Below are 14,935 nucleotides of genomic sequence, written 5' to 3'. Positions count from 1 at the left end.
GTGGTCGACTTTGAAGGATTGCAGCAGCCGAGAAACACCACTCACGAGGCCGGAGACACGTGGGGATGAATTCCAACAGAGTAACGCACATATTCCACCTTGATCTAACACATGGCAAAGAGGAATAAGTTGGCTTGTCGGCTCTTTCTCGGGTCTATAAATGAGCTGAGGGGGCGACACAATGACCCAGAGCAGTTTCCATACCGTCTGCGTTATGTTTTACAACCGCTTGCCCTGACTTACTGTAGTTTATTGTTTACGGTTTGATCTATTCTGGTGACTTCACTCTGTCTTACTGTAGACACAATGTTTGGTGTGACATCCCAACAAATTACCGAACGTGATAAAAGTTTTATCACCAGTTAAACAGTGAATTACAGTCTTTGGCTTAGACATGAGTCAACTGCCATTTAACTGCTCCTCCTCGTTCATTTCAATGGAACCACTGTATTGGTGCAGAGGGTGTTCGTGCACAGGCAAAAAGAGCATTTTTTTTTTTTTATTATTATCTGGCCGATGCACTGCCTTGGTCTTTACCAGTCCAGTCCAGTCTCTCCAGGTTCAACGCCCTTTTGGATTGGTCTTCACAGTGAAGCATTGTGCTGCAGGCCAGAGTATCCTAAAAAAAAAAGCAACTAGTGTTGGCCAATGTGTCGCCCAAAGGCTCACCTGTTGTACTCAGTCCCGCTATTGAAAAGCAACAGAAGTAAATGGGTGCTGGGTCTGAATGCTGGATTATTGGTTGTGGGGGATGTGGGATATATCAGATGCTTTTTTGACCCACCGACATGTCACAGTACACTGGCGCCTCTGTTGTCTCCAAGTGGAGGAGAAAATTATTGCTTCCTTGATAACATTCCCCGACGGCTCAAATCCGATCTCAAAGGAGAATGCGCCGACGCAAATAGTCTCGGCATCTGATAAGCCTTCAGACACACTTTCCTGTTTTTTGTTTTATCATGTTTCTCTAATGTTTTTTTTTTTGATGCCTTAAATTCGGTCAGGCGAAAAATCTAAAATGCTGATGACCAAGCGGAGAGAGAGCGGAGAACTCTTCTCTACCAACGTTGCACCATGGATCTTGGACAGATGAGCATTTTTCTTTAATACTGTATGTTCCCAAGCCTTGCAATGGAAAAAATGGTGAATGCTTTTAACCACATGTAATAGTTTGAATTTTTTTTTTTACATATATGCTAATTGGTTTTCTTGCCAAGAGTTAGATTAGAAGATCAAAATGAATCGCATGTCTTTGTGTGTTGTACAGAGCTGAAGCTATGTGGCTTTGCAGATTTGTAACAATCTTTGCATCTGACTCTTGGCAATAGAGCAAATAAGTATATTTCAATGCTGAACATCCCCCCAATGTGAATGTACATGTGAACCGTTGCTGAGAATTTTAAGAGGCACATGAAGTATAACAAATTGAATTCAGCTACAACTGATTTTACTGGAATATGTGAGCTGGCATCTATAGCACTATTTGCGCACAGTGATTATGGAATATGTATGAAAGTGTTTTGGAGCAAAAGTGTCATATCAGAGCAGTGTAAATATTATAGTTCCCCAACTGATTGTGGTGAAATCATCGTCTCTGCACTCAACAATAGGGGCCGTCATGTTGGCAAGTTAACATGGAGAAGAAAAAAAAATGACATTCAAAACAATAAACTTGTCAAAGGTAGACTCCGCTGCCAACGTTGTGTTTTGATTATCAAGAAAAGCTGCTCCTGGCCTTGGCTTTCCACTGGCATGGACTTTTCCGATGACGTCTTCGTATCTGCCGCAGAGGTTGAGGATAATAATGAAGTAATAGAAAATTTGAGCAACTTGGCATGTGACAAGAGCAGTGGAGGTGATTTAATGGATCCAAAGGTTTGTTGCTATGCCCGAGGTCTGGGAAACAGTGTCGGATGAGCTCAGCGTACAGATAGTCGGATAATGTTCTCATGATAGCTCGGCTATCGCTCAGGACACAAATAACATTCATGTTGTTTGTCTTTGCTTTTAGCCTCTACATCTTGTTCTCACACCTTCACGTGGGCTTCCACTTTTAGACCCAGCTGTTTAAGTTGCCTGTTACACATGCGCCAAAATCCATCACTATTTCCTAATCTCTCTTCAACTCACATAAGGATCAATCAACATAAGGAATTAATATTATTCTTCTTCTTTTTTGCCAATCATGAGATCAGTTGATCGATGGGGTGAAGGTTATCTTAGCTTATATATATATATATATATATTTAAAATTATGATTATTAAGAGGCATTGCATACCCTGTGCGCTCATTATATAGGCTAATTTATACATTATATATTCTATATTTGTCCAGCCACAGTTTCATAACGATATTAAATTTTTCTTAGACAAGATGAAACTATGCAATTTAGCCAGTGGCCATAACAAGCTCTCTGAAAGCTGGGATATAAGATGAGTTTAGCTAGTTTAGTTTGTAAGCCTTTAGCCTTTTAAAATGTTGCCTATTACTTTATATTCTTTAACTTACTTATTGCTCTGTATTCGTTGGTATTTAACTGGTGTCACTAGAGTAGTAGTCATCATCTTTTATACCAAGACAACAGCTTAAATTGTCATCAGTAAAGCATAGATTATATGTAATGTGCCCTTGTCTCGAAGAATTAGAGCTTAATTTCCCAATCTGCTGGCTTAATTTCCATTCTTTACATTCCCCCTTCTTTGAATGACTTGCATGCTCAGTCCTGAAACTAAAAAGAATGTTTCCTCTTCAGGAGAGATCCGTTCTCATTCTGTGGCTGCGTGTGATAGAACTGGATGTTCAAGGACGTCCCGACAGAGGAAACACGGCAGATGAAAAGCCTCGCTGTCCTGGAGGTCTGGAGGTTTTGGAGACCCATTAATCAATGGCAGCGTCTAAAAATGGACTTAATTAAAGCCGTACAAACACCACAACATGGTTGAAGCTCTGTCACTGCCTCTTTATCAGATCTATATGAGCCAACAGGCTTAGATAGGATGACGCAGTGGTTTAGTCAGCCGACAAACAAAGACCCTGGGAGGAAGCAACCGTAATCCTAAATCCTCCCTTTGTGGCTTGATGGGCCAATAAAACAGAATATTATCTTGAAACTGCTGGATTAGGGAAGATATGCTCATGCTGTATAATAGAGCAGTGACACAAAGGTGTGCATGTGTTCAATGTGATGACACGTGTGCAGTTGTTTATGAAAAGCATGCACCGGTGTGTGTGTGTGTGTGTGTGTGTGTGTGTGTCTGTGTGTGTGTGTGTGTGTGTGTGGGGTTGCTGTTGCATGTAATGACTCGGGGCAGACGTTTAAATGCCCCCTCAGACCTCACACACAGCCACAGGGGAAAGTAGCAATCACCGTCAACTCCCCCCTCCACCGGGGGCCAACAGCGTCTAACGTCCTGTGTTTTTCCAGGTTTCTTTTCCATCACGTGAAAGTCATTTCCGTCCTCCCGTGTCATTAAATGAGTTTGGCGCGGCGACAGAATTGGGAATGCAGGGCAACGTCTTCCTCCCCGGCCTGACCCGAATACCTGGAAATCAGTTTGACCATAGTTTGTCTTATTTGGGATTCGCTTAAACATGGAAACATCTTTACTGTGAGGGCGTATTTACTTTTTAAAGGAAAAGAAATGTTGGCTATATTCTCTGGGCAACAGGAGCTGAGTTTAAAGACTTCCGCAGTATTTCATGACATCAATAGTATGTCTGTAATTTCTAAAGCTCCCTGTCGCCGTATTGTGTCTCCACCCTCCTGCGTCTCTGACAATACCGGGGCTCGTATTTCACATTTTAGACTTCCACGTCTTCTCGTGTAACCGGAGCACTTAAATGGAGAAAACTGAAGTCTAACCACTGATAATCGGAGAAGGCAATGACTCGACTCCTCTACAGTGACCTCTGGATTTCCCCCCCGCAGGGCTTTCTTGGTTTATGCGTGACCCGCGCGTGTGCCAAAAGAATGATATAATTCCAAGGCTGGGTTCAAAACTGGCTTTTTTACAGTGAGCTCAGACGAGTTAACCCCCCCCGCGCAAAAAAAGAGCTGCCATTAGAAAAACAGTGAGCCGGGAGCGAACCAGCTCAGTCTCAATCACGGCAGCGTTATGTCATCGTGGAGTTCAGTAAATATTATGTCTCTGAGCAATTGAGAATCCCCAGATTTCTTTTGAGTTTTCATTATTTTCTTTATTTCATGAAAAGCTTGTTCAGGGGGACAGGCCATTTTCTCCATCTCTGTTGTTGATGACTCCTGTTTTGTGCAGACTGGACCTTTTCACTCAAGGACATATGATACTCTCACAGATTCTCTAGATGTCCACTCTGCTGCCCCACAGCTCCTCCTCCAATACATGTAAGGTTTTTTTTGTTTTTATACAGAGCTGAAACCTTAGATCGGAATTTTTCTAAGGGCCTTTTCAGTTGCTTGTCCATGTTCATGAGTGTAGTTGCACAAACGGTGTGAGGATGAACCAACCAGCCGAAGCGAACATCTGCCAGAGAAATATCCTCCCAGAGACTGAACTCTGCAACACAAAAGGAGGAGAAAAACTCAAGGGCGTATTATTGTTAGAGGCAATCAAACAGACCACGGAAGATTCTTTTGTATATTCTCAGAGTCAACTCCTTTGAGCTGGAGAGTCTCCAGTTGGCCCGGGCAGACATGGCTCCTGATCAGATATCAGATATCTTGAACAATTCTTAAATACGCTTCACATGAAGGGAAGAGCAACCCTGAATTTTAGGACAGAGGACTAGAACACTTGAAGAGAAGATGGTATTTCAAAAGATACTCTAATCAAAAGAACTGTATATTAACATTGGATCAAATGAACAAGCATGCTGTTAGAAAGCATAACAAACCCCATTCTGCTCTTCTCCACGGAATGTTGCGATGTGTTTCAGCTCCGCTAAAGAGACAGATATTTCCCTCAGGAGCTGGCGGAGAACAAAACAGAGCTAAAAGGAAAGTAAACACTGGGCTTACGTTCATCGGGTGGCCAAAAGCATGACTCCGAGTGAATGCTATTGTTTTTTCAAACACTTTTGACATATTTACTCAACATGTCAGCTTTACAAGGGGATAATAAGTTGGATTTAAAGGTGATAATATTTCCAGTTAACAACTTGCTGCGCTACCCCCAGGTGGCCAAATATCAACTAATGCAGCTTTAGGAAATGTAAAATATGATTAGTGAACCGTTTATGGTGTCAGACCAAAGAGCAGGTGCTGCTCTCGAGACCTTGTGATGTTCAATTTGATAAAGGGAGAAACAGATAGATGCCGATTCTTAGCCTTGATCGGTGTATGAATTCTTCGTGTGCTTAGTTGGAAAGCACAAATATCACATGTTTGATTGATCACGCTGAAGGAAATTTGAAACAACAAAAAGACAACCGATCAAGTTTTGCAAACAAATATTTCCGTACACAAGTAATCCGATTCTCACACTTTTTCTTCTCTTTCACTCCCCCCCCCCCCCCCCCCTCAGCCGTCAACTGATTCATGCGGTGATTTCAGCACTGTAGAATGAAGTCTAACTTTTTCCATTCCAAAATAACATGTGACCCATTTCTATCAGAGAGAAACAAAAAGGCAGCATGTGGAAAACAGTTACACTGACTGAATTCTTTCACGACCACAAGTTTGTTCCTGTAATCAAGCAATTTTTCAGTTCTACATTTGGACGTATTGAAATGAGCTTCTTTCTACAAATCAATACCATAAGAATAACCAAGAGAAACTGGTTTGAGAAGCAGCTGAATTCATAATGTAAGATCCACGTGTGGGAAAAGTCAGCTGGGCCTGGTCTCAATCAAGCGAGCGTGGCCTTCTGCCCTTTTGTTTTATATCAAGGATCCGCAGTTTGCTCTGTGCGCAGACCTTGACTGAAAAATACAGAGGACCTGACACGCTGGAAAATGAAATAGCTGACATACACTATGATGTCTCAGTGCTGTGTCATGTCACGGATGGATTTCGTTCCGTTGGCTGAAAATATGAAACGTTTCAACATCCTTGGACACATTTAAAAGACCGTTAGTGTGTGTGTGTGTGTGTGTGTGTGTGTGGTATATGAGCCCATGCAGTTGATATTGATGGCAGTCACCATTTCATCCTCCTGTCATCCTGACGTCAGCTTTTGGTTCGCACTTCAGAGCAGATTAAATGAATCACAATCCACAGTATCCTCGTCCAAATTCAAACATTTAGGAACGATGATGAATCAACATTGTAATGAGAAGAGAAGACGGCGACGACAACAACAACGCCAGTGATTCTAGCCTTATATTTCATTCATATGCGCGGCACATTTTTACCTCCAGGAGCCAAACAGGGCCGCCCTGTCGGGAGCTCCACCCAAGAGGGGATGCGCGCGAAGTAAACAGGCTTTATCGGCGTTGACTTCACTGGGGAGTAGACGTGTCCAAACTGAGCGCTCTGCTATTCAACCATTCCATATTCATGTTACCTTCATTTGCAGCAGTAATCATTCAAAGAAAAAAACCCCAAACATAATAAGAATACAGCCTACAAGAATGTGGCTCAAACCATTCTTACGGTTGGACTGTGCTTTCCTGAGCTGCGTGTGGGGAAACATTCGTGGGGATGACTTTGGTCTCGTTTACGCTTGTACAGATTTCAAGTATAACATTGGTGTTTCCTCTTTTTCTGGTTCCCAGAAGGAGTTGGATCAGTTTAATCAGTTTGCTCCTCTTTAAACCGCATCCCCTCTCTGCAGCGTTGATCTGCAGGAAAACAGTTACACACAACTGCAGAAGGATTCAAATCGTTCTTGCTTCAAACAAGGCATCGAGTCAAGTGTTTCCTCAGGCTTCCTGTGGTTCTCCTGCAGATTATTCTGCTCAACTGGCACCGGGTCACAGTATACATTGATGCTGGGACGCTAGTGAAGCTTCGATTGGCACTTTAAGGTACAGATTGATGGGCCTTTCGACAGAATTCTACAAGTCATTAGTGTGATGGAGGATTTAAGTTTTACAAGGTCAAAGTTCTTGGAGAAGCATTGTTTGTTTTTTTTATAAACTGCAATTCATGTATTATGAAAAGCCTGTTAAAATGCCTCAATTAGGAGCAGTGGTATTTCTTGAACATCAGTCTGTAGTTTTCCGGCTCGCATCTCTCCGACTGTCATATCTGACCAGGACACACACACACACACACACACACACACACACACACACTCCCACACACAATGACTGTGTCCTCTAACATCTGTAGCAGAGGGGCTACAGCTGTCACGTGCACGTGTTCGTTTGTCCTGTCGCTTCTGTTCCCCTCTTTCGTCTTTTCTCGTTTCTCTCCTCTGCTGTTTCTCTGGTATTTATACATGTGCAAACACTCGCTTAGATGTATATATTTATTTTGTAATGCTCTTTCTCCGTGTCCATCTCTGGTCTTCGTGCCCCACAGCGCTTAGAAATAGACCCAAGCGTAGGCTATCATTAGTCTCGGCCTCGGGTCAAATGGCGATTCAGTCTGCGGCCAACGGAAATATTTTGTGGCAAAGACAAGGCTCAGCACTCACTCGCTGAAAACACACGGAGGGAGATGCTCTCGTCCACACGCAGCGGCATACCTGGAAAATATGTTTGACATCTGACAGCCGTCCGCCGCGGTGTTGACAAATTGGTCCGCTATCAATTCCAAAAACAACATGTGACTCTCCGTTCCCGCTCAGGGGAAGTAATCTATGCCCTCTCAGAACTCCCTCTGCATTTTAATGTGTTATGAATCCCGACGGCCGCAGCACATCACAGCCAACCTCAACAAAACCGTGCAAACTCTCTGTGTGCCTCAGATAAGGGACTGGACGTTGGGCTTTTGATAGTGAGCAGGGTTCGAGGAAGGCAAGGGGGTCACTGCATCAGCTCTGCTTAATGTAGTGGAATAAAACTACCTGCTCTTCTACCCGTAGAAGTTTCTGCAGTAGCTCGGGTGAAATTTGAATCACATCCATTACTTGAAATATCAGCAAAGTAGACCGGATTAGGTGTTCCAACGCGATGGAGGATGGAATAAAGTTTTTTTCGACTCTCTCGGGTCACAAAGCTTCGGTTTCCATTCACCGAATAATGATGGGATTTTATGACAGTGATACGTTAGACTTTGCTATGAGGCAGAGTTGTGCAGTATGTGTTGAAATTTAATATCCTGGCTGCTACATGGATATCATCACTTTTACTCAGCGAGACTGAAAAGCGCTGAGGGAGGCAGTGCTGGACTTTCAGGAGAGAGTAATCAATAATCGGCCATGAACGCAAAAGGGACCTTTCCATTCATTCGGTCATATCCGTGACATATTTTCCACCTGGATTTCTGTGGTGCTGACCCACTTTTGAATGTACCCTTTTTTTGGTAACCCATTTCTAGCTGTTGAACTGAAACTCGTGTTCAAACAACACAGTAAAAATCTGAACACCGCAATTGGCTTTGACCATGAAAATGAAAGTCTAATCCCCCGTGAGAGATTTGATCCGACTTCAGGGACATAAACAGCAAATTCTAACAAATCCATTAGGTTATCAGATTCATAGTTTGTTTCAAGTTATCCAGAACGCAACAATCACAATTGGTTCAACACGTTTGTACTGTCGGCCTTTCCAAATTCAACACAATAGATCTGGGTTCTGTTACGAGCAGTGCTGGGAGAAGTATTCAGAACTTTAACTTGCATACGAATAGTAAAAGTATCAATGCAGCAATGTCAAACTAGTTAAAGTCTTATATTCAAAAGTATACTTAAGGGGAAAGAAAGATGTATTTATTATTGATTTCGCCTCAGTAATGTAATAATAATCAATATGATGTTGGGACCAATTCTAAGCCAGTAGTTGAGTATGAGTATTGTTTACTTTTGATTCTTTAAATGCATTTTGTGAAAAGTACTTACCTATTGTTGCTTTAATCTTAATGCAGGACTTACACATGTAATGTTTTTTTTTTTTTTAATTTGGTTGATTTTACTTGAGTAAAAAAACCTAAAAACTACCATTGAGGTAGATAAGTGGCTCCCTGAAAGACATTATTATGAGTATATACACATAATTATTTTTACTTTATTTGAAAAAAAATCATACCTATAGCTACCAGTTAAATGATGGAGTAAAATGTATGAAGTAGCACAAAAGGGAAATACTCAAATCAAGTTCAAGTACCTCCACATTTTGCTTAGTTTTCTAACTTTGCTTTAAGTACAGTATACTAAAGAACAGTAGTTCCTTCTACCAAAGTTAACTTAAATGATTGTATGCATTAAAAATGGAGCTGTGATATTTATTGGGTAGTGCGTTAATACTCTACACATGGATGATGGTTCTGTCTAATGCCAATGAACTGGTATTTTCTTCTTTTCCATCTCATCCGCTTCTGTCCACACTGTGCTGTTGTTCTTCACATTTCATCAGATTCTTAACAGTTGCTGTTCCAACTGGCTCAACCAAACTCTCTGTTAACCACATCTTCCATTAGGCCAATTGAGTAAACCTGGATCTCGTGCGGCCTGTTTTTGCTAGAAAAGAATGTGGCAGCGAGAGACTACGTTATGATTCACATTTTTGGATTGTCGTGGTTTCCTTAGCACCTTTATTCAATCTCCCAAGGTTCCTGAGCAAATATTTGGTCTTTTATTTGTCGTCTGTATACATACAAAACTTGCACAGTAACTCTTAATGAATTCTGGTGGATACCAAAAGGGTGTAAAAAATACTGTAGGATGATTTAAGAACACAACACACAAACAAACAGACAAAAAAGTAGCTGTCAGAGGCTGTTACATTATGAAAGATAAATCTCACGGTTGAAAATTAACAGACCTATACACACCTCAAGTGCCCGTTCCCTCCGCTTTCTTTGCAGCTTGTGCTTTGGTCCAATGTCACTGGTTTGACCTTGTGTGCATTATTGATGAGATAAATAACACTGGGTGAGGAGGACCTGTCTCTGGGATGGTTGGGAATAGTACAAGGACACTTTAAGACAAAAGTTAAACTAAGCAAGAGCACACATGCTTCTTTTCCCCTCATAATATACATACTGCTTTATATAAAAAAAAGTGCATTGTAACGATATACATTGAGTTGTTTAAAAGTACTATATTCTCTTTCTGTGAAGCTGTAATAAACTTGTAGTGGTGTCTTGTTGTTGTGGCAGGCGCAAAAGTCTGTGTTTACAGGCATCGTCTTCGTCTTCTTCTACTCCTCCTCCTCCTCCTCCGGTGTTACCACTTCCCAGGGATGGGCACGCCACATTCGTACCAGCCCACGAACGGGTGGGGTGTACGTCTGCCAATAACTCCGAATGTAACCGGCTCCTGTCGGTATGCTCGATAAAAACCTGCGATGGAAACAAATGACAAATGCTGTTCGTACTGTAGCCATTACACAGGTTTCCATTGCAAAGGTGGTGCAAGTTTGAATCTAATTTTCCCCCAAAATCTTTCCATTGACTGTTGTAATGGCAATTTTTAGAAGTTGGGTCACGTTGGGTCACGTCGGGGTGCGTTGAGGGTGCGTTTGATTTCAAACTGTCCTTGAACACACCAACAAGAAAAGGTCCTCATAATATAACTTACTTAAGTTACAACTAACTAGTAAAATAAGAGGTTACTATATCGCCGACAAAAAAGTAAAGCCAACAACAACCATCGCATATTCTCCACATGCACCAATAGGACCATAAAACCAATAATTGCCAGGAAGTAACGGCATTATTGGAAAAAATGGTCTGAGATTGAGACTAAAACATTCAAAAACCTGGTTGATCATCTAACTGGAATTCATTTATACTTTCATTTTGCATGTGTATTCTGCATAGATAAGATCCAATGCTAAATATCACAGGCAAAAATGTGATATGTGTGTTCAACCTGTTGTTGTTGTTGTTTACCTTGTGCCGAGGGCAGATTGTTTGAGAGGTAGGCCGGGCCTGTCCTTCCGTCCCTGTACGAGTCCACAAACTGGCAGTGGTCCTCTCCCTGCCCAAATGTGTCTCCTACACTGTAAAAGGGCTCTGCAGAGGCAAGATTAGGTCAATGTCAGTCATCTCGGCGGACACCGCTGTAAGCAGTATCGATCTCATAGCGGCCCCGTGATACGTTACCTCTCAGGCCGTCTCCCATGAAGATCTTGTATCGCAGGGAGTTACACAGAACCACGCCCACAAACTTCCTGTACCATGTCCGCTTGACGTACTGGCTGCCCTTGCAGCTGCTGTGGGCCGAGTTGTATTTGAACGTGAAGGGGATCCAGATCGGTTCTCCGCCTGAGGAGCACAGAGGAACAGGGGAGGGGGAGATGCATCATGTTGCCGCAGTCAAATATGCATCCTCTGACCTATATATCATGCATACTGTTTAAAACAGTTGCAACTCTTATGGTTGAGTATGGAATGGTCTGGTTCCGATGGTGCGTTTTATACATGCAGCCGAATTCAATTTATATCTTGTGACCTTGATGTTATGATGATTTATCCTGCCACAGTTTAACAAAGCATCTCAATGTTTGAAGGCCAAATTCGCATTTTCGAGCCGCTGTGACTCATCCAGACAACTCAGGTCAACTGGGACTGGTCTGCTTACTGTTCCCAGAGTCAAAACAAAACACGAAAACAGGCGAGAGCGTTCACTTTGTGCTTCCCCACATATCCGGAACAAACTCGCACAAAACCCTGAGGTCGGGGGGGTTTGTTCCAATTTTCCTCATCCTGTGTTAATTACAATTATAGTTTTATTATTTCTTTCCCTAATTTCTATCTTCTCTTTTCATGTTTAGATCTCTCTGTTTGTGTCATTTCACACTGTCTTGTGTGTCTTTTCTACTTTGCCTAAATTCTCCTTATCCTTTTTATGTGCAGTATTACATAAAGCACTTTGAATTGCCTTTATTAATGAAAGGTGTAGATTTTTATTCCCTAGGCTGAGGTTTTAGCACAATCCTGCCTTCTACAGAATGGACGACCTTAAACATATATCTGGCATCTCTGTACTATTTTTTTGTGAAAGGCCAAAATCTAAACGGGATTAAAATGTCTGCATAAGATGATATTGGCAGATATAAATGGTCCTGGCCGACTCATCGCTCAGACTCCGCTGCTAACTTCGGTTATTGGGAGTGACGTCTAAATTCTTTCAAAGGAGTGTTACTGGGGGGGGGGGGGGGGGGGGGGGTGATAAAGGAGGAACGTTGACACAGAATTAGATCCAGACGGGTTGTTTAACAGAATGACGTCTCTCTCTCTCTCTCTCTCTCTCTCTCTCTCTCTCTCTCTCTCTCTCTTTGAAAATGGCGGGGCAGCTTCGGTCCGACTTACCAGGTGGCCTTTCAATGAGAAGAGGATCGTCTGAAAGAAAGAATGCGATCACTTTACCAGGGATGAAAAGCACACAGACAGCACTGCTGAAGTTTAATGTATTCCCCTGATGATAGGGCTGACAAAAACCCATAATACACATAACAAATGCAGCGTTCATCTGGACGTCTCCTGCTGCCACAAGGACGCTTCTTTCGAATGTGAACATCTTGCATCGCGATAAAATTGACATCCTGGTGACATTTTTCATTTTCAAAATTTCATTTTGAGGGGTTTTTGTACAAGAAAAGAAAGTCCATCTACGGTGCGGCAAAGTCTTTCTCCGCAGACGCCGACAGGACACGCACCTGATTCGGTGACGTAGGTGAGTGTTTCGCTGACTGGTCCCAAACCAAACACATTCTTGGCCTGCACTTTGAAGTAGTACCTGAAGGAGAAACAGAGCACAACACACGGGGAGAAGTGTCACGAGGGATTCAGCAGTCAACGTGTCACTCTGCCGGTTTCAGTTGCGACCGGGGGGTGAAGGTGTGGACAGTGTCAATGACCATAGCAGGGGACCGGGCCCGCTCCTCGCCAGGGCTGATTCAGGAGTGGCGTGCCTCAGATCTGCCTGAATCCAAAGTGAGCGCAGCGCAATAAAATGCCTATTTGGCCCGTGTGGAAGGGGGGAGGTTTGGTGGAACGGGTGGTGAGCGGAGAAAGAGATGTGGAGATTGACAGACAGCAGAGGATGAAGATGAAAGACAGAAGAACAAAGAGATATGAGAAAAAGGTAAAGCACGGGGATAAATGCATACGCTGAAAGAGAGAGAGAGGGAGAGAGAGAGAGAGTTCTGAAGAAAAGGACATTTCTCACTTTGTCTTCAAGTGGTGGATTATAAAGTCCCGTCAGATTAAAAAACCCAAAAGCTCCAGTGACGAAGCTTTGAGAGTTTGCAAACTGTCCCACTAGGTACACGTCTGACGGCTGCTCCCGCGTGCGTCTCGCGGCTCTGTGTGCGCATTGTGTTTTTTCTCCTTTCGTTTTTTTTTTTTTCCTTCACTCTCGCAAGGTCGCACTCAGCGAGTTCATGGTCCGTCAGCTTCGAGCCAAAACCTTTCACCAGGCACGGCCACGAGGCCTGGATCCAATCACCACAGCCACGTGACAACACTGACCAAATGGGGGGGGGGGGGCACCACAGCTGCAGAGAGATGATGTAATGAAAGCGATCGGAGAAGGTAGAGAAAAAAGCAATGCGAGCCAGAATATTAAAAAAAACATTGAATTAGACGGCAAAATGACAAAATAACCGTTTGAGAACCTTCAATATTTTCGGAGATCTCTCGGCGCCATTCGGAGCGTCGCTCTGGGGGCTTTTCATCAGACTGTAAAAAGTATATTTCTGGTATTTGCTCATAACATTGAGTCAAATCCAGCCTGGTCACATTACATGCTCATCAGTGTACACGGCAGCTCAGCCACAGCGAACTCATAGAAGTCGATTCTAAACTGCTCGAAAGAAGAGAAAAAAGATGTATTTTTTACATTTTTTTGGGGGGGGGGGATTATTTGTTTGGTCTGCAAAACAAAAACAAGAGTAGTTAAAATGGTTACCACGACTACCTCGAGTCCAAGTCGATTGTCATCGAATGTCTTGTTTTGTCAGACCAAAGTCAGAAGAGAGTCAATTTACGACAAAGTAAGATGAGAAGCTGGAACCATCAAATGTTTGCTATTCTTTTGCTTAGAAAATGACCGCCACCTCGCCTCCGGACGCCGGGGCATGTCCCGTTAAACCGTCCAACCAGAAGCCCCCGTCATGGGACGTCCCAACTCCGTGCTCCATTCCTCATCACCACGGGGAAGTCTCCTTGTTATTAGAACCCCCTCATTCATTGGACCGCTTCCATGGTGTTCCACTTCCTGCCGGGGTCTACGCGCCAAAGTCTGTTCCTCCTGCTCACAGTAAATCTAACTTTATTTCTAATCCTCTTTTTTCTCATTCGTTTCTCAATTCGTCTCTTGCCGTCGAGTGTGTTTAGTGCTATAGTGGCTCAGTAGCTCTGGCAGCCCAACGGAGCCTGCAGCTCGGGGAAAACGCCAACACTCTCCCATAAACCGTCCCGAGATCAACCCGCAAACCACGGGAGACACACCATCATGAACACAAGCTGGTCGTCAGGGAGGGAAGCCCTCGTTGCAGCCCGTTTACTCTTGCACACACACACGCGCACACACACACACACACACACACACACACACACACACACACACACACACACGGCTCTACTGTTTGTGTTCGGCAGCAGGTGTCTGGTAGTACGGTACACCTGTCATAACACATCAACAGACGGACGCCCCCCCCCCCCCCTCCCCCAGGTGAGAGGATACTTCTGTTCCTGATCATCTCACACGTGTACAACACCAGCAATTAGTGCTCGGGTTATTTGCTAAAGAGAATGTATAAAGTTGTTTTTTTTTTGAGGACTATAGGTCGGGTTATAGGTTTGAAAAGGTATAAAAAATATGTGTCAAAACACAACACAATGCATGTTCCTACTGCGGACCTTGATCAACTCTTTCAATAAGTTTAAAAAAAAATTGGAAT

At 43.2% G+C, this 14,935-nt stretch overlaps 1 protein-coding gene across 3 annotated transcripts in view; it reads right to left on the bottom strand.

The window, feature by feature from the left end:
• Window positions 1-9,600: 9,600 nt before the first annotated feature.
• Window positions 9,601-14,935, bottom strand: part of fndc1 (fibronectin type III domain containing 1) — a 31,235-nt gene continuing 25,900 nt past the window's right edge. For all 3 annotated transcript variants that reach the window (XM_047328534.1, XM_035617510.2, XM_047328535.1), the window contains 5 exons: window positions 12,689-12,768; window positions 12,342-12,371; window positions 11,133-11,294; window positions 10,920-11,042; window positions 9,601-10,367 (listed from right to left, as the gene is read on the bottom strand). In XM_047328534.1, the coding sequence (XP_047184490.1) occupies window positions 10,252-10,367; window positions 10,920-11,042; window positions 11,133-11,294; window positions 12,342-12,371; window positions 12,689-12,768 (511 nt within the window). In that variant the 3' untranslated portion in view covers window positions 9,601-10,251. The remainder of the gene's footprint in view (window positions 10,368-10,919; window positions 11,043-11,132; window positions 11,295-12,341; window positions 12,372-12,688; window positions 12,769-14,935) is intronic.

Source organism: Scophthalmus maximus, chromosome 18 (assembly GCF_022379125.1).
Source record: "Scophthalmus maximus strain ysfricsl-2021 chromosome 18, ASM2237912v1, whole genome shotgun sequence".
Classification (NCBI taxonomy): Eukaryota; Metazoa; Chordata; class Actinopteri; order Pleuronectiformes; family Scophthalmidae; genus Scophthalmus; species Scophthalmus maximus.
The sequence above is the reverse complement of the archived record's forward strand: the minus strand, read 5'-3'. Positions and strand labels throughout refer to the sequence as shown.